Here is a 23,634-nt window from a genome sequence, read left to right as displayed (position 1 = left end):
TCATGAGAGGCGCTGCCAGGTAACCATGGAGAAGGGACGCGTTCCCGTCAAGGCGGCGACAAGATTAAAGTGCGGCAACAGGATAAAGAGCGGCGAGATGAGTCCGCGTGGGAATGAAGCAATGTACCTTATGGTGCACCATGATGCAGACACTGCCTGCCACTTCACTCAGGGAGGGAGGGGGGGGGGGGGACAAGATCCGCCATTTTGTTTGCTGCCCCTGGGGGACCCCCTGACAGCTACTTATGTACCCCCTGGGTGAGAACAACTGGAATATGGCCACATCTGGAATATGGAATTCAGTTCTGGGCACCACATTACAGGAAAGATATTGCAGTTTTAGAGCAGGTGCAAAGACGAGCAACAAAATTTATACGAGGGATGGAAGGTCTCACTTACCAAGAAAGGTTAGATAAACTGGATTTTTTTAGTCTAGAGAAAAGATGCCTTAGAGGGGATCTAATTAAAATGTATAAATACATCAGAGGGCAATATAAAAGCTTGGCGGATGAGCTTTTTGTTTCTAGGCCTTCTCAAAGGACTAGGGGACGTGATCTGCACGTGGAGGAAAAACGTTTTAGCCATTTATTTAGGAAAGGGTTCTTTACAGTAAGAGTGTTTAAGATGTGGAATGCATTGCCACAGGAAGTAGTTCTGGCAAATTCTATACCTGCATTTAAAGGGGGCTTAGATGCTTTCCTTGCGTTGAAAGACATCCATGGCTACAATTACTAGGTAATGCCCAGTGATGTTGATCCAGGAATTTTATCTGATTGCCATCTGGAGTCGGGAAGGGATTTTCTTCCTTTTGGGGCTAATTGGACCATGCCTTGTAAGGGTTTTTAGCCTTCCTCTGGATCAACAGGGATATGTGAGGGAGCAGGCTGGTGTTGTAGTTTGTTCTCTGGTTGAACTCGATGGGCGTATGTCCTTTTTCAACCCAAATAACTATGTAACTGATCTACATTGAGGACATCTCTAACTTGTTCTGGAATGCACTTACGCAATCCATTCAGCAATTCATTTCTTCTGAAAAGCATAAATAGTTATCATACCTAGTGTATTTTATAAACTTTCAGACTCATCCTCTTCCATGGAGGCAAGACAACAATGCCATTCTATGAATACCTTGCTGACTCTAATCTTATATCTCATACTTTTACCCTGTACACTATCGGCTTCCATAGTCACAGTACTCTCACCTACTATGGTGATGATATTGCTATATTTTGTCTTGTCCTTTCTCCGTATATCATGCTGAGCAAGAACTGTGGCTGAGTGTTATCTTTATTAACTTAGTAATACATAAATTGTATGCCTATATATTTATATGCTTGTACAGCATCATAAAATGTTGTTAGTGCTATACAAAAATATCAATAAAATAGAAATACCATGGTTTCATTAATAAATCATGTGTGATGGTTCCATGCATGGTATGACAGCAGCTCCCTAGGTTCCACTTATTTACAATACTTTGGTCCACATAAACATGGCGCAATTAGAACAGAAATGCAATTTAGAGTTTCATCTCACTTTAATGAAGGGATTTGAACCCTTTCACTTGGTGACTAGGAACAACAGTTTCCATTCAACAATGCTAATGTTATGTATCTGTTATATATGTTATATATCTACAGGCTCATGTGCTCCTGTCCTATGACAGCCTGTACTTGTATTACTGGGCCTACCTAACCAGCCCATATTGCATGATCATGTATTTTGTACAATTTGCATGTATAACTTTGTTCTATGTTGTATAACCCTATGTCTGTCATCCTTGTATCATTGTACAGTATATATTTATTGTCCAGCGCTGCGTAATATGTTGGCACTTTATAAATACAATAAATAATAATAATAATGTGGGTCAGCACAAACCGCTAAACTGCTGTCATCTTCCTGGTAGAGGAGACGTTAATGATTTTGAAGAATTGTGCATCAAGATCTTATAGCTACACTCCCTACCCTACATTAACTCCTGCTGCTACACTAACTACCCTACACGAATGTGCAAATATATATATATATGATTAGGCTATAAATAAGGGAACATACTAGTCCAGGGTCATTTTAGAAACAATAAGTCAAATTTATATAAGAACTGTGTAAAAGCCACTAGGCTGGGGACGTGGCCGGAACAAGGATGTGAACAGACGCATCGCTCGGAGCTCCTCTGCACACGGACTTCATTAATCCTATTTAACATAACTTGCAGAGCATATTTGCACTTTACAGGGGTCTCATACCTTTGCTCAACTCCTCCTGCATCTTAGGGACCTGTTTTCTTCCACTGCAATGCCACCTAAGAAGACCGACAAGCTGGATAAAACTGTGGGCTTACTTGATAATTACCGATGCACAAACCAAGATGGCGCTGGCGCTGCTGGAGATGACTCACCATCGCCTTTCCCAGACACGCTTCCCTTGGCCATGGCTCAGTCCATACCAGAAGCCATATCTCCCCTTCAAACATCCCTCACTGATACTGTTACTACCAAGATTCAAGAGGTGAAGGCAGACTTTCAGCTTCTCCACCAGGATCTGCATGTTGTGCGGGAAAGAGTTACAGCACCGTATATCTCAACTAGAGGATGATGTCCGCCTTCTTTCCTCTGACATGAAATCCATGCAATCACAACTTAAAGCGGTTGTCTCTCGCCAAGAAGATATGGAAAACCGGCTATGACGCTGCAACATTCGGCTGGAGGGCCTCCCTGAAAAGTCGGAGGGTGACAATCCGGTATCCTTCCTTGAAGATCTGCTTATTCACCACTTTGGCCGGCAGGTATTTACACAAGCCTTTTCTGTAGAGCGCGCACCGCATTCCAGCAAGGCCTAATCCTACCGGAGCTCTGCCACGCACTTTCATTGCCAAGATGCTCAACTATAAAGACCGGGATACTGTTCTCAGTCTCTCCAGGGATAAAGGTAACCTGAACTTTAATAATACTACTATCTCGATATACCCGGATTTCGGTGTGGGTACACAAAAGCTCAGAGCCCGGTTCCAAGACGCCAAGCGCAGGCTCAAACAACACGGCCTGGTGTACACCATGCTTTTTCTGGCCCGACTACGAGTGATCGCCGATGGTAAGACTTACTTTTGTGAATCCCCTCCTGAGGTCTTCTCTTGGCTGGAAACCTACTATCCTAAGAATATCTCTCATGCTGACCAACAAGACTGATAACTTTGTGCCTTCTAAAAGAATAAGAGTCGAAGTTGCTTCAAAGTCTTGCAACCATGGTTAGGCCCCATTATAAATAATTTTTATTGGACCAGCAGAAACAGCCACGGTAATGCCAATGAGTTCCATTTGAAGCTGCACTCAATATTACATCATATAGAGAAGGAGACACTACATATAAATGTGCGCATGGTCCTATTGAGGCTGAAGGCAGGGATTTGCATTCTCACGTAACAATGTACTGCCAAACTGGTGTTTTGGAGATCTTCCACAGCATGGTGTTGAAATATCGTCCCAAAAGAATTCATTTTACTATGAATTCAGTAGAGGCCAGAATTAAATTAGCCATACTCGCCCATAACAAAAATGCAGACAGACCACAGGCTATGGTCCCCAAAGAAAGAAAAGGATCACACCCACGTGGAACCGCCCGGTATAAATTGGAATATCCCCGTAGCAAGAAAAAGTGGGTGGCACGTAAAGTTTTAGAACCATTGTGGTTCCCTCACGGTTTCCCAATGATGGGGATATTCTTCGTATAGTTACCCGAGAACTGCAAACAGGGGTCTCCAAAAATATTTACTGCCCTCCCGTTGAGAGACCGAACAAAGAAGAGGTTGTGAAAGCTCAAAAGACAAGGTTCCGAACTTGCTAGTGATCTTATGAAACTGTGTGGCTTTCATTTGAATTTTTAACTTGCCTGTTTTGTTTTGTTTTTCGGGTTTTTTTTGTTTTTTTTGTTTTTTTTTATTTCTATAGAAAATTTCTATTGATGGTTCTAAATTGTGGTTTCTACTGATCTGGTGTGGATTTCAAGGAAAAGAAAAACATGTCTAGGTAAGTAAAAATAATATATTCTCTTGTGTATATTTAAATATGTATTTCTTTTTTCTGCTATTAAAACTTTGTTTCAAATTTCTTTCAGATTCCAGTTACTTGTTCCAGTGGAAGGAAATCCCTGTACATATATTTTTCAGATTTTTGTATATACGTTTTTTCAATGCTATGTGTGTAAGGCTATAATCGCAGTCAGCGGCATATTAACCTCCCTGGCGGTACACAGCTTCAGAGGCTGCGTCCGTGGGAGAGATTTTTTTTTTCTAATAAAATGTGATGTATATGTTTTAGCTAGCACTTCGCTAGCTAACTATGTCCCCCAAGTCCCCCGGCACTGCTCTGATCCTTCCGATCGCCACCAGCAATATTTAACCCTCCGCGATCCCACGAGAGCCGCAGCTTCATGATTCAGCTTCACTCGTCGACATGACGTCTGACGTCATGCGCAGTCCCGATCCTCCCCATAGCGAAGCCTGGAGCTGATTGGGGGGCTGCGCCATCGTGGGATCCCTGGGGGGTATGTATTACGGCGGCGATTGGGGGTGATCGGGGGAGAGCAGAGGGACTTGGGAGACATAGTTAGCTAGCCAAGTGGTAGCTTAAGCATACAAGTCACATTTTATTTAAAAAATTCCTCCCGGGGCCATGTGTTCTTCTGCGGCAGTTACATCCTATAAGTTTATCCTATAAGTTTCTTATACTTGTTCTAATGTGGTCTGTCTTACTGCAGCCTTTCCTGGTTGCACAGTGGCTGTATTATCTCTGTTATATAATCTAATCTTCTTTCCTCTGACGGCTTTGTCGGGCTCAGGCACTCAGGCAGGAATCTGCTGCTCTGCTTGTGATAGGATAGAAGCTATACACACCCTCTCCACGCCCCCTGCAGGCTCTGTGTGAGTCACAGACTGAGCCTATCACATGCCATGTCTTTTGTTTGTAAACAATGCCTAAAACTGGCAATTACAAGCCAGGATTGCAGCAGGGACTGGCAGAAACAGCACAGAGGGGCCCTGGAAAACATAATGAATAGAATGGTATGCTTTTTATTGTAAGAATTTTAGAGTACAGATTCTCTTTAAGGGAGTGGTGCCAGGAGTGGCTCGCCCCACCCCCTCTCAGCGGGCTTACCAGGGGTTGCCACTGCCCAGAACCTGCCCCCCGCCACTTTGCCTGCCTCGCTGTCCTCTCCTTGCACTCTCTGCCTCCTGGTCCCCCTCCGGTGGTTGATACTTTGCACCGCACATTAGCAGTAATAGGCGGCGAGCAAGCAGTCAGCGTTGCCTAGTAATGCCAGCTGCATACAGAAAGTAAACATATGTCACTTTCTGTATGCGGCACGCATTACTGGGCACTTCTTATTGCTTGCTTGCTGCCTGTCTCCGCTAATATGCGGTGGGAAGTTTCAGCTGCCGGAGGGGGACCAGGAGGCAGCAGGAAACATAAGGGGAGGGTGGCTGCCTATTCCTGGTTATCTCTACTGGCTGTACCTATGCCTGGCTACCTCCTATTCCTGGCTATCTATACTGGCTGTACCTATATTTGACTACCCCTATTACTGGATGTACCTATACCTGGCTACTTCTATTCATGGCTGTACCTATTCCTGCCTATCTATACTGGCTGCCTATACCTGGCTACCTATTCCTAGCTATCTATACTGCTTGTACCTATACCTGGCTTCCTATTCCTAGCTACACCTATTCCTGGCTATCTATACTGCCTGTACCCATTCCTGGCTACCTATTCCTTGCTATTGATACTCGCTGCACATATTCCAGGCTACCTACACTGGGGGCAACTATTCCAGGCTACCTATACTGGTTTCACCTATACCTGACATTACCCGCCATGGCATGCTTTACATGTCACAATCCCCCTTTACTTTAATACCCAGCACCATGTGTCACATGCCTTAGGTACGTCACTGATCACAGTGTTCCATTGCAGTGGGCTGCATCCTACAATACAATTGCCGAAGTTTCGCAGTGCCATTATCTTCTAATGGTACGTTCGTTTTGATGCATTTGTTATGCGTATCGGTGTAATCAGCCAATTATTGTAATAGCAGTACGATACCACATAATGTTGCTTGCAAATGTTATGGATTCATATCATGTATGTTTAGTAAGCAAAGTTGTAATTTCATTTCTGATAAACATGTTGCGAATGGAATCTTTTTATAAGTTCAATTACAGGGTTTTATTTGACAGCTATGCAATGCACAACTGTGAACATTGCCTAAGTGGACATTTGAGAAAGAAACAGATGTTGATCGCCTATGTGGGGTCAGGAAGGATTTTTTTTTTTGCCCTACGGTATGCTTGTACCCAGGTTTTTTTTCGTTTTTTTGGGGGGGGTTGGTTCAATACTTTATTTCATATTCATTTTGACTTTACGTATGCATATTCTAAGGGCGTCATTGCTCAAATCAATAAAGTAGCAGCTTGAACCCCACTTGAATTTCTGTCTTTCTGAACTTGAAAAATGTGTGTAAACTTAATTTTGGGGTAGGGGGTGATTCATTAATCCTATAGGGTTTGATCGCATAGGGGTTGATTCATCAATCCTAATGTGCTGGAACTGGGTGATTGGGTGCTGAGTGATTTATTTCTCCTTTCAAGCGCTAATGCTGTCACTATTGGCACAATTGGTGGCATACTGCTAATATGGCACTGGCAATTGCTACTATGCTACTAGTGTGCGTAGCTTGCACAGTCGTGCTAGTTTATGGGAAATATCTCTTGCTGTTCCAGCATGTGAGGTTTGATGAATCAATCCCAAAGTTATGAAAATTGCATAGCAAATTGTTCAATGGACTGCAACATATGTACATTAAAAGTGTACTGCTCCCCGTTCTTTCACATACTGTACCTGAACAATTCTTTAGGGGCCCATACACTGGTTGATTTTGACGATCGATCATTTCTATGGAATCGTTCGATCTGAAACCGATTCTATCAAATCTTTTGATCGATTTGCAGCAAATTTTGATTGCTTTGATCATTCTGACAGGAAGGAAAATCTAGGTCGATCTGCCGCTGGCAGTAGATCGATGGCCCATAGAGTTGCATTGGATCTAATGGTCCAATAATGTATGTAGATAGATTTCCAATAGATTTCATTCTGAAATCTATTGGAAATCTGTTCCTAGTGTGGCACACATCAGATAGATTCCTGTCAGATTCCACTTGACAGGCATCTGACAGAAATCTAGCTGATGATCGAATCTGCTGCAAAACTATCAGTGTATGGCCACCTTTACTCCAGGATGTTCCCCGTCTTCAAAGGCAACAAATAACTGTACAACGACAAGTGCAGAACCGCTGGATGTGTGTGCATGTGTACTTTGTGCGTTTAGGGTATGCACTTGTGCCCTGTCTATTTGTGCAATTGAACAGAGGGAACAAATGGATTATAAGGGATGAACGGATGTGGATGAGCTACAAAGTAAAACAGCATACAGAGCTGCACGTTTAGGTAATGCAGGCAAAAACAATTGTAATACAGATTTGATTGTGACAGCGCTCCTCTTCAGATCTAAAAATTAAGCACAAATAAAAAAACGCACATAGTGCATTACTGTAATCTCAGGTTGCAAAATTCACACGCCACCCAGCTGTGCATATGTGATATAGTTGTGCTCCACTTGTGATGTACATTAACCCCTCCACACTAGCAGCTCACCAGATGGACACCACCTCACACTCCAGGTGGGTCTAGCGCTTAGCCTTAGTGCAGCCAACTCTAATCACAGTGTCCACACTGCCTTTGTTCACAACCGGATAACTCCACTTTTAATAACAGTTCCACATGTAAAAAAAGTATATAAAAACAGACATAGCGTAATACAGTTTTACTGATCAAAAATGTCCTGCGCAGTTTCAGCGCACTCACATAAATATGAAGATATAAGGCATCTTGGGCATCACAGCCCAACAGTATGTCTCCCCTGCTGGCGGTACCGGCGTCCCGATCCTCCGCTCCACACGGCAACCTTCTCCCTCAGCGTGCGCGTCTTTCCCGCTGCACGGTGACGTCACAGCCCCTGATGAGTCCATTGGACGAAACGCGTAGGGCGTGACCAGGAGCGCTTACGTCACCCACATACTGTTGGGCTGTGATGCCCGAGATGCCTTATATCTTCATATTTACGTGAGTGCGCTGAAACTGCGCAGGCCATTTTTGATCAGCAAAACTGTATTACGCTATGTCTGTTTTTATATACTTTTTTACATGTGGAACTGTTATTAAAAGTGGAGTTATCCGGTTGTGAACAAAGGCAGTGTGGACACTGTGATTAGAGTTGGCCACTCTAAGGCTAAGCGCTAGACCCACCTGGAGTGTGAGGTGGTGTTCATCTGGTGAGCTGCTAGTGTGGAGGGGTTAATGTACATCACGAGTGGAGCACAACTATATCACATATGCACAGCTGGGTGGCGTGTGAATTTTGCAACCTGAGATTACAGTAATGCACTATGTGCGGTTTTTTATTTGTGCTTAATTTTTAGATCTGAAGAGGAGCGCTGTCACAATAATATTGACTGATATATAAGGATCTGTGATAGCGAAAACTCGACTGAAAGACTCTGTCATCACCTCATATATTTGTTTTAGTTATTTTAATTTACATATTGATATTCTGGTTTATCCATTTTTAGTTAATTGTGGCAGGCGCAGTTTGTGTTTAATAGAATACAGATTTGATGTTATCAAACCCACCACCATGTGACTATGTGTCCTCCCTCCATGTGCCTGAAGCTCTACTCTTCCATGGGAGTGATGGCGTATCACTTCACCTCCATTTACCTGCAGCTCTCCTCCCCGTCTATGTGAGTGTGACTCCTTCTCTCCACCTCGATGCGAGTGGGGACACATCACTCCACCACCATGTGCCTGCAGCTCTCCTCCTCCTCCATGTGAGTGCAACTCCCTCTCTCCACCTCCATGCGAGTGGGGACACAACACTTCACCTCCATGTTTCTGCAGCTCTCCTCCCCCTCCATGTGAGTGCAACTCCATCACTCCACCTCCATGCGAGTGGGGACACATCACTCCACCTCCATGCGAGTGGGGACACATCACTCCACTGCCATGTGCCTGCAGCTCTCCTCCCCCTCCATGTGAGTGCATCTCCCTCTCTCCACCACCATGCGAGTGGGGACACATCACTCCACCTCCATGCGAGTGAAGCACATCACTCCACCGCCATGTGCCTGCAGCTATCCTCTCCCTCCATGTGAGTACAACTTCCTCTCTCCACCTCCATGCCAATGGGGACACAACACTCCACCTTCATGTTCCTGCAGCTATCCTTCCCCACCATGTGAGTGTGACTCCCTCTCCACCTCCATGCGAGTGGGGACACATCACTCCACCACCATGTGCATGCGGCTGTCCTCCCCCTCCATGTGAGTGTGACTCCTTCTCTCCACCTCCATGTGAGTGAGGACACATCACTCAACCACTATGTGCCTGCAGCTCTCCTCCCCCTCCATGTGAGTGCAACTCCCTCTCTCCACCACCATATGAGTGGGGACACAACACTTCACCTCGATGTTTCTGCAGCTCTCCTCCCCTCCATGTGAGTGCAACTCCATCTCTCCACCTCCATGCGAGTGGGGACACATCACTCCACCTTCATGTTCCTGCAGCTATCCTTCCCCTCCATGTGAGTACAACTTCCTCTCTCCACCTTCATGCGAGTGGAAACACATCACCTACATGTGCCTGCAGCTCTCCTCCCCTCCATGTGAGTGTGACTCACTCCACCTCCATGCGAATGGGGACACATCACTCCACCGCCATGTGCCTGCAGCTGTCCTCCCCCTCCATGTGAGTGCAACTCTCTCTCTCCACCTCCATGCAAGTGGGGGCACATCACCTACATATGCCTGCAGCTCTCCTCCCCTCCATGTGAGTGTGACTCCACCTTCATGCGAGTGGGGACACATCACTCCAGCTCCATATGCCTGCAACTCTCTTCCTCCATGTGAATGTGTATCCCTCTCTCCACCTCCATGCAAATGAGGACACCTCACTCCACCTCCGTGTGCCAGAGGCATTCTATAATCCAGCCACTTTGTGTTACACAGTACCCAGATAGCTAATACAACTTGTCCTCAGGACACACAAAGAGTTCATGTTTTGTGTACATCCACACACTTTGTGCACAAAACATGAACTGTGGGTGTCGTTTGAAAAACAATAGGGGCTAAAGAAGAACAAAAAGCAACGTTTCAGTCACCTTTCTGTCTATAGAAATTGCTCTGGCAACAGAAATGACAGCTTACTGTCACTTCCTTGTCAGGAGGAAAAAAAAACTCACAGGCTGCTACTGATGATGTCACAGGGAAGGTGATCTCAGCTTGTGTGAGATTTCACATAGACAGCGCCCATGTGAGGGAGGGCAGCTGATGACAAACACGCCCATGATCTAAAACCTCCTACTAAAGCTGGCCACTAACGGTCCAATTTCTAGCGAAAAATCGTTCAAGCGAACAGAAATTCTGATTGGAAGTTAAATCTTGTAATACATCGTTCACTACACCATCAACAAACCAATCTTTGCTTCCTATCTATCACAAGCAACAAGAAAATCCAAATTTTGGTTCGACAAAATTCATTTGGACGACATTTTTTTCACTCGTTCATAATCAATTGTGTCCACCAATGGAGATTATTTACATCCAATCCGATCAGAATTTCTGATCGCTCTAATGATTTTTCGCTAGAAATTGGACCGTTAGTGGCCACCTTAAGCTTAGAAGTAATGGCTGCCACCTGTATAAACCTAGTTATGTAAAGAGAAAGGTGAAAGGCATGCTCTGAAATGCTCATACGCTTGAAGGAGTGTTTATTTGTCTTTGTATGTATCAGAGTGGTGCAACTACATATTTTGAATTAAAACATTTTTTGGTTTGGGTCCGCTTTAACTAAACATTGGAGCCTTCCTATAGCACCATCTAAGAAAGAATGGGTTACTTCTGTAAAAAAAAATTCTCCCCTATCATGAAGCCATATACCAGTGACGTGGAGCTGTTGCCAAATATTTTACCTGAGACCCCTGGACACAAACAGTGCACTCTTGACCCCACTCCTTTCCCCTTGATAAGCTGTTAAAATGTATTAATTTCAAAATTTTCGGATGTTTTTTGGCCTGGCGGGGTCTAGGGTATTTTTCTACCCCTATACAATTGTTGTTAGTTGTTAAACTGTTTAATTTTAGTTATCTTCTGCTATCCAGCAATGTCATTTATTGATGTATCTTCTCTGACTCACCACATTTCCACTGTATGATGAAATGTTTATACTTTCATTACTGTCCTGCCCGCGTGCAGAGAATGTCTGAAATTGTCAACTGCCACTTTCCTCAATAAAATGAGCCACTAGGCTATATAACTTAACAACCCATAGGATGGCTATCCCACCATGCACCACAATCATAACACAACTGCACCCAAAAACAGGCCTGCAGCCACCTAATTGAAAGGGTATGGAGCCTGAAGACCACATATGCTGGCTGAGTACAGTGCTGCCCATAATTATTCATACCCCCGGCAAATTGTAACTTAAAGTTACTTTTATTCAACCAGCAAGTAATTTTTTGACGGGAAATGACATATGTGTCTTACAAAAGATAAGACAATGTACAAGAGGCATTACTCTGGGGGAAAAAACATTTCTGAGCTTTTATTTACATTTGAGCAAAAAGTGTCCAATCCAAAATTATTCATACCCTTCTCAATAATCCATAGAAAAGCCTTTATTGGCTATTACAGCATTTAAACGCTTCCTATAATTGCAGACCAGCTTTTTGCATGTCTCTAAAGGTATTTTTGCCCATTCATCTTTAGCAATGAGCTCCAAATCTTTCAGGTTGGAGGGTCTTCTTGCCATCACCCTGATCTTTAGCTCCCTCCACAGATTCAAGACAGGGCTCTGGCTGGGCCACTCCAAAATGTTAATGATGTTGTCTGCTAACCGTTTCTTCATCACTTCTGCTGTGTGCTTTGGGTCATTGTCATGCTGAAATGTCCACTGGTGCCCAAGGCCAAGTTTCTCTGCAGACTGCCTGATGTTGTTGTTGAGAATCCACATGTATTGCTCTTTTTTCATGGTGCCGTTTACTGTGATTAGGTTCCCTGGTCCATTGGCTGAAGAACATCCTCAAAGCATTAGGTTCCCACCACCATGTTGGACAGTGGGAATGATGTTCTTTGGGTTAAAGGCTTCTCCTTTTTTATGCCAAATGAAGGAAACATCATTGTGACCAAACAATTACATTTTTGTTTCATCTGAACATAACACAGAAGACCAGAAATCTTTTTCTTTGTCCAGATGAGCATTTGCAAAGGCCATGCGAGCTTTTGTGCAGACGCGTCGCTGGGGGGGGGGGGAGGGGTCGGGGTAGGTCAAGTGCCCCCGGGCGCCGGGTCCCCAAGGGCGCCTAGCTGAGCTGCAGTGGTCTTTGTTGTTGTTGTTTTTTTGGTGAGGGGAGCAGCGCAGAGAAGAGGGAGAGCTGTGCGGACGGCGAGGAAGGGGGGCCATCTCCCCCCCCCCTTCTTCCCTTACCTTACGGTGCTCTCCCTCCCTTGCTGTCCCCTCCATTAATGTCCGGGTGTCTGCCGCAGCGGGCGGAACTCAGCCACCCTGACATTACTTCTGGAGGGGAGAGCGAGGGAGGGAGAGCCCCCTAAGGTGAGGGAAGGGGGGGAGATGGCCCCCTTCCCTACCGCTGCTCACAGCTCTCCCTCTTCTCTGCGCTGCTCCCCTCCTGCTGGGGAGGGGGACACCTGGCTACCTACTCTGGGCACATATACCCCTGGCTACATATATGGTGCACATATACCCCTGGCTACATATACTGGGCACATATAACCCTGACTACATATACTGGGGACATATACCCCTAACTACATATACTGGGCACATATACCCCTGGCTACATATACTGGGCACATATACCCCTGACTACATATACTGGGCACATATACCCCTGGCTACATATACTGGCCACATATACCCCTGACTATATATACTGGGCACATATACCCCTGACTATATATACTGGGCACATATACCCATGCCTACATATATACTGGGCACATATACCCCTGACTACATATACTGGGCACATATACCCCTGACTACATATACTTTGCACATATACCCCTGGCTACCTGTTTTGTGGACATCTCTACCCCTGGCTATCTGTTCTGGGGACATCTATACCGCTGGCCACCTATTCTGGGGACATCTATACTGCTGGCCACCTATTCTGGGGACAACTATAGACCTGGAGCTACCTATTTTTGGGGAACCACTGCTGTCAGAATGAGTTATTTTGGGGAACTGCTGCCAGGTGAGAGGTGTCTACGATATTAAGGGGGCATTCTGCCTATTTATGTGAATGCTGTCTATTTATGTGCCTCATGACTGCTGAATTTGTCTTGTTGGGGGCCTCATGGTTACTGAATTTGTCTTGTTGGGGGCCTCATGATTTGTTGGGGGCCTCAAGATCGCTGAATTTGTCTTGTTGGGGGCCTCATGATTGCTGAATTTGTCTTGTTGGGGGCCTCATGATTGCTAAATTTGTCTTGTTGGGGGCCTCATGATTGCTGAGTTGGTCATGTTTGGGGCCTCATGTTTGCTCATGATTGCTGAATTTGTCTTGATGTGGGGGGGCTCATGATTGCTGAATTTGTCTTGGAACATGCTGGAAGGTACATACTGAGGGAGGGTGGGTGAGCGTGAGCCTGCTAACCTCCATGTACATTTGGCTCCACCCATAACCACACTCACATTTATTTGGCCATGCCCCTTGTTTGACTCGGCGCAACCTTCACCTTGGGGGCGCATTAATAGTCTGAAAACCCTAGCTACGCCTCTGCTTTTGTGTGCCTTATCTGGAGAAGTGGAGTCCTCCTTGGTATGCATCCTTGGAACCCAGCAGTGTGCAGTGTCCGTTGGATTGCCTGCCTTGAGACATTGCCACCAGCAGAGTCCAGATTCACCAGGATGGCCTTGGTGGTGATCCTTGGATTATTTTTCAATTGTCTCGGGTATGAATAATTATGGGCAGCACTGTACACCAGGTGCTTGATTTACAAAAAAGTGCTGTTAGCACGGCCGTTTTCGTGTGAATTTTCATGTTCGCGCGCAATTAAACATTTTCGCGCTAAATCGTTATCATTTTTTGCGCGCAAACGCGAAATCGGTAATGTTTTCACGAGGAAATTCGCGTTTGCGTGCAAAAACTATAACGATTTCGCACTAAAACGTTTAATTGCGTGCGAACACGAAAATGCACGCAAAAATGGCCGTGCTAACAGTTAACACTCTTTTGTGAATCAAGCCCCATATCTTCAAAAACATTGCACATGCGTAGAGGGAGCTGTTAGTAAGCAACTGGATAGTGGCAAGCAGTAAACAGTCTAACCCCAGGGCCATAATCTAGTAGCCAGTTTAGCACATCAGGGGGATGGATAGATAGTACCAGTTCTAAATGTATGCATCCAGCTCTAAGGAGCAAGTAATATGTGCTCAGTGAGCTTGTGAAGACAATCCAGCATATACAACATATATAACACATACAGATAAAGGCAGAGCAGATGGTAATAAGGAATCAATGTGCACGGATGCAAAAAGAAAAACAGTAGGACAGTGGATGGACATAAATCTCAGCACACTGACAGCTGAATCTGAGCCACACTGAGAGCCTTTAGCAGCAAAGCCCGAAGTGCCATTGGGCTTCATTGAGCAATGGGTGGGGGGGAGCAATTAGCTGGAGTGCCATGAGGATGGTGCATTTACCGGATGGTCAGGGGGAATCCGCTGTTGTGGTGTGCAGGGCCGACATGGTTCCGCTGCACGCTATGAACTCTGCCATACATTTCAACTATAAGACTCACAAACCCCCCACTACACACACACACTCACACTCACACACTCACACACACTCACACACTTGTAAAAATACAGTAATTATTTTGTGTTATTTTTGTACATGGCAAAGCCTGTTTGTTGCTACCAGTAGAGTGATTACCAACCATGAGCTTGCATTAACCACCAACCATTGATTTTGTTACAGTGCTGATATGATGTTTATACCTTTCCTGAAAGGCTGTTGAGCCTTGTTGTTAAGGATACCGTAGGTATAGGTTTGAGAAAGCTTACAGGTTTGGTGTAGCAGATTAACATTTGTACTATTTTGCTCCTAATATATGCTCTTAATTTTACTTTATTCTTTTATTAATAGCATTTATAACTGGACTACTCAATAACATTGGGACCCATGTTGATCCAATTCTCCTGATTCATCGTATTAAAGAAAGGATGGAGATTCCTAATCTGAGAGATTCCCTTGTTAAAATTTTGCAAGACTATAACCTCCAGGTAGGTGCCACAACCTTCACACATTTTTCACAAGATTTTTCTGAAATTTAAAGGTTATAACCATTGAATTCAAGAGAAAACATACAATACACCTTTTAAAAATGATACGCTTCAGATGTCACTGCTCCTAACACATTCACGGTAGATCAAAGCATATGTACGGTATGTTAATGTGAGTTCCAAACACTAGTTTATTTATTTCCTAGTACATATGGTGCACCCGGAAAGTATTTGCAGCACATCAACTGTCCACATTTTATTATGTTACAGCCTTATTCCAAAATTGGTTAAATTCCCCTTTCCCTCAGAATTTCCCTACACACAACACCCAATAATGACAATGTGAAAAGTTTACATGAGGTTTTCGCAAATTTATTAAAAATAAAAAAGAAATCACATGTACATAAGTATTACCAGCCTTTGTCCAATACTTTGTCGATGCACATTTGGCAGCAATTACAGCCTCAAATCTTTTTGAATATGATGCCACAAGTTTGACACACCTATCCTTGGGCAGTTCCGCCCATTACTCTCTGCAGCACTTCTCAAGCTCCAACAGGTTGGATGGGAAGCGTCATCCATAGCCATTTTCAGATCTTTCCAAAGATGTTCAATCAGATTCATGTCTGGCTGGGCCACTCATTCACAGAGTTGTCCTGAAGCCACTCCTTTGATATTTTGGCTGTATTCTTAGGGTAGTTGTCCTGCTGAAAGATGAACAGTCGCCCAGTCTGAGTTCAAGAGTGCTCTGGATCTGGTTTTCAAGCAAGATGTCTCTGTATTCATCTCTCTCTTTATCCTGACTAGTCTCTCAGTACCTGCTACTGAAAAACATCCACACAGCATGATGGTGCCACAACCATGCTTTCACTGTAGAGATTGTACAGACCTGGTGATGAGCGGTGCCTGGTTTCCTCCAAACATGACATCTGGCTTTCACACCAAAGAGTTTGCTGCAATTAAGCTGCAGAAACATCTCAAGGATGATCAGAGAAACAGGATGCACCTGAGCTGAATTTTGAGCTCCATATATTTGCCAAAACCTCAAGTAAACATTTATTTCCATGTTTTCATTATGGGATGTTGTGTGTAGAATTCTGAGGGAAAAAAATGAATGTAACACTTTATGGAATTCTACTTTGTGTATATTTGACCCTTTTGAGCTGGAATTTTTTGATGACTCAGGAAAAAAGTGTGCCATTGAGGGCTTGATTCCCCAAATGCAACCATAGTACCCTGTGGCCTCCAAGTGTGGCCATTGACACAGCCAGTAACAGCAACGCATGCCTCATAATACTGCATGTGTAAAAAGTAGGAAGGACTTGCACAAGTGCTAGTCAAATGATGGGGTCTGCTCAACCAGCACTATTGAAAGTTTTCCCGTATTATAAATAGTGCTCAAAAAAGTTATTAAAAGTGCAATGAAGACACACAGGCAATAAATGGGTGTGTAAAACACTGAACACAGCTCTGGCATATAGAGCACCTCTAAACCAAAGCATCTCCTGAATTTACACTGCACGTTTGGCACTTTTAATAGTGGTACATTGAAGAGACCTAGATACTCTGAACAACTACAGACCTGTCTACAACCTCCCCATTCTGGGGAAAGTTATTGAAAAGTTTGTCTACCTCCAACTTGAAGCCAGGCTTTCAAAAAACAATATCCTTGACCCTCTTCAATCTCCTCAAAAAAAAATCACTGTGAAATGGCCCTCACCCAGATCTGCAACGATCTGCTCATGGCAAGAGACGGGTCAATGTTCCATCTTTATATTGCTTGACCTCTCAGCAGCTTTTGACACAGTTGATCATGAAATCTTGCTCAATATGCTACAAGAGGGATGTCTAAGGGAGCAGGCTGGTGTTGTACTTTATTTTCTGGTTGAACTCAATGGACATATGTCTTTTTTCAACCCAAATAACTATGTAACTATGTAAGAGTATTGTGACATAGATGGCTTAGTCTTGGCTGGCAGAACACAAAGGGTAGGCTTGGGGCCTTTCCTCTCCAACCCTGTACCACTAAAATATTGTGTACTGCAGGGTGCAATACTCTCTCCATTGCTGTTCAGAATAAACATGCTACCACTTAGAAAAATCGACCAAAAGCATGGCTTAACGTACAACTGCTATGCTGATGACACCCAGCCATATATATCATTCAAACCTGGTAGCACAGACCCTATGCATGCTTAGCTGAGCTTCAGGAGTGGATGAATAACTTGCTAAAGCGAAATGCTGACAAAACTGAGGTTCTTATTATCGGAGGTCAGGGCTCGACCGCAAGGCTCTAGTCTCAGCCAGCAGCATGGAGGATAGGGAGTTCAGACTTGAACAGCTTAGACTTTGTGCATAGCCTTGATGTACTGATTGATGGGGAATTAGGCTACAGGAATCAAATCTCAGCTGTTGTGAAACATTCCTTCTTTCACCTAAAGAACATTGTGTTATAAATCACCTTTTTGCTTCGACACCAGCAACTTCTTAGAGTTGCACCTCACAGACAGTGAGATAACTTGACTCTCAACACAGCAAGCATTATAGGAGATAGACCGTTCTCAGGCGTCTTCAAAGTACAAGGAGTTTATTCACTACACAGATATACAGAAAGAGTTCGTCATATCTTAGCCAAGCAGATTCTTGCGTTGCGTTACAGCTTCGTGATTACCTTCCTGCTGAAGGTAATCAGGTCCTCTTATATCTATACTATGTTACATCATCTAGACTACCTATGTACAGCATACATCATATCAGAACAGAAATGGATTATATAAAGGTTTAAGCCAGCAGGGACAGGTAGCAAGACAGAAAGTGCTACTCCATACTCCGGCTGTGGGTTTTATATGAACCAGAAAGAGTTAAATGTGACCTCATCTGAGCCATCTATGATTGGTTCATATCCCTTGTGATGTCAGGACACACACCTACTCGATTAATATTCTATAAGATATTTTCCCTAGATACAAAGAATTTCCATGTTGAATAAACCTGGCTTTAACTGTTCTTGTGGTGTACATGTTGAGGTCAGTGAGACCTGTGGCCTTGTCCATAGAACAGCTTCTTGGTATGTCCTAGTTCTGCTGACAGAACTGTAGATTTTCTCTCTAAGAAAAAACCCCCTTAAATGGCAGGTCTGCACCCCAAGCCTTTTTGACTAACTCAGTCCAAATAACTGAGGCCTACTTAAATTATAACAATCCCCCCTAAAAAGGCTTGATCCGCAGATCCCTGCTTCTGAACCCAACAGTACCTGGTTTCTTTTCTTTATGTTTCACTTTTCGATGCTCGTGCTCACACAACTTCTCTGCTCTAGGCGGTTATCCCTGGAAGAGAGGGCAAGACCTCTTGGTCTTCCTGTAACCAGGCTCTCTGGGGATGCCCTACTTCTAAGTCCCTCTATACCACATTCTCAGCATTTGCGTCACTTGCGTATCATTCACAAACTTGCATGATCACAGAAAAGTGAGCATTCCCCTACATACACTCTTGGATACCTGCCTGGAAAACTTAGAAAGACCCCGTCCCAGCTGTAATCCTAACTGCTTCATACATTAGAATCACCCAGTGACGTGCAAATCTCTCCACAAAAACAGCCATCCGCTTATTTCAGACATAACTCAGAACTACTAGAGCGTGCTGTGTCCTCTTCTCACACAAAAACCATTGCTGTATAACTCTAAACAAAACCTTAACCGTTACCATCCCAGTTACAAAACTTATTCTGAGATGAACATCCATCAGCCGCAGCTGGCCCGACACGCTCCACGATCCGTGAAAACAACATAAACCTATGCAGAAATTAAAAAAAGCATTTAACATATAGCACTAACTGGAACCAACTTGCTTTTCTCTAGGCTCTCTCTCAACAACTACCGCTATACTCCCTCCTGTCCACCTGCCGACTTATCTCTGCTGCGGGGGACACTACACACACATCTGGCATACCTCCCAGACTATCGCTGTTAAACGAGAGAAAACAAAACCAAACCACAAAAAACTGAAAGAAAGACAGAGATAAAAAGAATACAGTCTACCGCTGTCAAGCGAAAAAACTACCTGCGTATGGACAAACACATGTACGCCACACTGGATCCCCCCTCCCCTCCAGAATGCGCGGGAGGGGGAGAGAAATTCGGAGCCAGAACATAATAAACACAATATACAGGCAGAAACTGTAAACTCACTGCGCTGAACTCACACTGGAGTCCGCAGCCCACAAAAAAAAACATTATAACACCAAATAAACAACACATCATACTCGCCTGGTCAGTGGACATTCCACTCATCTGGTCGGTGGACATTCCACTCGTCTGGTCAGTTCGATCAGCCGTAGCAACCTTTCCCACGAACCTCTATGGACGCTCCTGGAGCTCCTGAGCGAGCCCCCCCTCCTCTCAGTAGATCGGCCTCCCCCGCGGAAGTTGCCCAGCCGGCCAGGGAGTGCTCCAGCCACCTGCGATCTGTTTAGGCTTTTAGCTGCGTGCGCACCGCAGCTTAACTTTAAAGTCCAAGAGTTTCGCCGCTGATTTGATCTCGAACTGCCGACCGTGGGCTGGCTCATGCACACCACTTATCTGCTTGATAAGCTTTCCAGTCCGTGTCTACTCCGCTTGTTTCGCTGTGGAATTTCTTGAAAACTTCGGCCCCTGGCCCTTGTCTGCCTGTTTCACTAGACAGTAAAGGGTTTAACGGCACCACTGTTATAAATCACCTTTTTGCTTCGACACCAGCAACTTCTTAGAGTTGCACCTCACAGACTGTGAGATAACTTGACTCTCAACACAGCAAGCATTATAGGAGATAGACCATTCTCAGGCGTCTTCAAAGTACAAGGAGTTTATTCACTACACAGATATACAGATACAGTTCGTCATATCTTAGCCAAGCAGATTCTTGCGTTGCGTTACAGCTTCTTGATTACCTTCCTGCTGAAGGTAATCAGGTCCTCTTATATCTATACTATGTTACATCATCTAGACTACCTATGTACAGCATACATCATATCAGAACAGAAATGGATTATATAAAGGTTTAAGCCAGCAGGGACAGGTAGCAAGACAGAAAGTGCTACTCCATACTCCGGCTGTGGGTTTTATATGAACCAGAAAGAGTTAAATGTGACCTCATCTGAGCCTTCTATGATTGGTTCAGATCCCTTGTGATGTCAGGACACACACCTACTCGATTAATATTCTATAAGATATTTTTCCCTAGATACAAAGAATTTCCATGTTGAATAAACCTGGCTTTGTTTACTGTTCTTGTGGTGTACATGTTGAGGTCAGTGAGACCTGTGGCCTTGTCCATAGAACAGCTTCTTGGTATGTCCTAGTTCTGCTGATAGAACTGTAGATTTTCTCTCTAAGAGAAAATCCCCTTAAAGGGCAGGTCTGCACCCCAAGCCATTTTGACTAACTCAGTCCAAATAACTGAGGCCTACTTAAATTATAACACATTGCAAAAATGAAGCTCCTCATATCTCCAACAGATCTTCCAACCCTAGTTCATGCTTTCATCACCTCATGGTTGGACTACTGCAGTGTTCTATATACAGGCCTTCCAAACAAAGACCTGCACCGCCTACAATTAGTACAGAATGCCGCTGCAAGGCTGTTATCAAGCAAAGCCCACCATTGCCACATAACACCGATCCTTGGCTCACTCTAATGGCTACCAATAAAATGGAGGATTCTATTTAGGACAAGGAGAAGACCCAGCATTGCCAGCGTATGTATTTGGCTGTTGGCTCCACCCAATTTTTCTAACCTTAACACACACACACTTAGTTAGACCTTACTTAGTTGCTTCCCTAGAAATGCATGCTCCTTTAAATTGCGGCCGCTGCTGTGAAGTGATACTTCACTAGCGCGGCGACTACTATGTTAATTAACATAGTTACTATGTTAATTATCATAGTAGTGGCCACGCTAGTGAAGTATCACGGTTGCGATACTTCACAGCGGCGGCCGGTATTTAAAGAAGCAATGCGCGTAACTAAGTAAGGGCATATCAGGCTCTAATTGTTTTTAACGAGCGCCGCTGAGGCAGCGCTCGTTTGTGAATCAAGCTTAAAATGAGGCTCAGTAGTGTGTGTGGCCTTCATGTGCCTGTATGACCTCCCTACAATGTCTGGGCATGCTCCTGATGAGTTTGCAGATGGTCTCCTGAGGGATCTCCTCCCAGACCTGGACTAAAGCATCTCCAACTCCTGGACAGTCTGTGGTGCAACGTGGCATTGGTGGATGAACATGATGTCCCAGATGTGCTCAGTTGGATTCAGGTCTGGGGAACGGGCGGGCCAGTTCATAGCATCAATGCCTTCATCTTGCAGGAACTGCTGACACACTCTAGCCACATGAGGTCTAGCATCGTCTTGCATTAGGAGGAGCCCAGGGCCAACTGCACCAGCATATGGTTTGACAAGGGATCTGAGGATCTGACCTCTGCACCTAATGGCAGCACATGGAGGGCTGTGCGGCCTCCCAACGAAATGCCACCATACACCATCACTGGCCCACTGCCAAACCGGTCATGTTGGAGGATGTTACATGTAGCAGAACGTTCTCCACAGCGTCTCCAGACTCTGTCACGTCTGTCACATGCGCTGCTGCTGGAGTTTGCTTCCCTACTATGATTTACCTCTATGGTCTGGATCTAACTCCTGTGTAGGTGACCTGGATGGCATGGCTCTATTGTACTGCAGGAGCTGGAAACGTAACCAAGTGCTACAGAAATACCTGCTGCAGTTGGGTCTGTTACATTTGTGTGTTTAAGGTGGCCATCTCCGTGGTTTGCAGGCTTTATTTTGAAGCTTTCCATATGTTCTTACTGATCAATTTGGCTTTTTATCCTGGATAAAGTAGCTCAGCTTAATGAGAGAGCACAAACTATGCACGGTAGTGCAGCGTATTGTTCGCTGCTAACTACCTTGCGCTCCTTGCAAATGATAATGGCCGCTCCAAATAAAACTGCCCTGAGCCCCAGCAGGTCCAGTGGCTTTCATGGATGTGATCCCCACACTTTGATTGGCCCAATAGGCTGCGACAAAGTGACAGGCAGCCTATTGGGCCAATCAAGGTGCGTGGATCACGTCCTTGAAAGCCACTGGACCCGCCAGGGCTCAGGGCGGGTTCAGTGGAGCAGCCGTTACTTAAAAGGATCGCAAGTTATCTAGCATTGCACGCTATGCTGCACTACCACGTGCACATGACTTGCACATGACTTGCACTTTTCTCATTAAGCTGTGCTGCTTTAGCAGGTGGTGAATATGGTCAGCTTAAAGTAAACCTCAGTCTAAATAAAAAAAAAAAAAAATAGACTCTTAACTCAGCAGTGAAAGCCTCTGGGACCTTCTAAACATTTTCAACTTTAATGTCGAGGAATGTTTGCTGCCGTGCTTCCCTCATTGTACAAGCACAGACACGCTATGCAATGCCTGTGCAGTAGCATGGAGTCACTCATACAGAATTTTTTCTCCATTTTCAAGTGATCCTCTTCCTCAAATACATATAGCCATAGACCCTGAACAAGCATGCTTACAGTAGCATGCAGTGCTACTGTGTAGGTGTGGCCACTCTATTACACTGAGGAGAGCATGGTCACAAAGATAAGAAGGGTCCTGGGTGACAGCAGAGGATCCCCCTACTGTGATAAGTATCAAACCTTTTTTTCTCAGCTTTCAGGTTTACTTTAAAGTGTACCTGAGACGGGGTACAGCACACTTAAGTGGAAGAGCTCAAAGTGTCAGACTTCATCTACAGGTATGGGAATCTGAGGGATATGGATACTTCCTTTTAAACAATACCGGTAAGCCAGCACCTATTCAGTATGAGACCATGGGCAAGACTTCCTAACACTGCTACTACGGTACCTATAGAGTGCGTCCTAGTGGCTGCAGCTCTAGCGCGATACAAAAGCTCGATATAAATGTTATTTGTCTTGTGTCTGGAAATCCTGCTGATCTGTTTGGTTGCAGTAGTGTCTGAATCACACACCAGAAACAAGCGTGCAGCTAATCGGGTCAAATTTGGGTCTGATCTGCATGATTGTTCAGGGTCTATGGCTATACGTATTTGAGGCAGAGGATCAACTAGACAGCAACGAAATTTGCATTGTCTAAAATGAAATACGTGTGTCAGCATACATATCCCTCTAACATCAGATACACTTTCAAGCAAGCTGAAAAGACTGCAATCAACAAGAAAGGAGCTAG

The 23,634-nt window shown here is 44.6% G+C and overlaps 1 protein-coding gene across 1 annotated transcript in view; it reads left to right on the top strand.

The window, feature by feature from the left end:
- VPS41 (VPS41 subunit of HOPS complex) overlaps nt 1–23,634 on the top strand; it is a 1,049,902-nt gene that overhangs the window by 924,020 nt on the left and 102,248 nt on the right. The window contains exon 22 of the mRNA XM_068238292.1: nt 15,283–15,419. Within this exon, the coding sequence (XP_068094393.1) occupies nt 15,283–15,419 (137 nt within the window). The remainder of the gene's footprint in view (nt 1–15,282; nt 15,420–23,634) is intronic.

The sequence above is a fragment of the Hyperolius riggenbachi genome, chromosome 5, assembly GCF_040937935.1.
Source record: "Hyperolius riggenbachi isolate aHypRig1 chromosome 5, aHypRig1.pri, whole genome shotgun sequence".
Lineage (NCBI taxonomy): Eukaryota > Metazoa > Chordata > Amphibia > Anura > Hyperoliidae > Hyperolius > Hyperolius riggenbachi.
The sequence above is the reverse complement of the archived record's forward strand: the minus strand, read 5'-3'. Positions and strand labels throughout refer to the sequence as shown.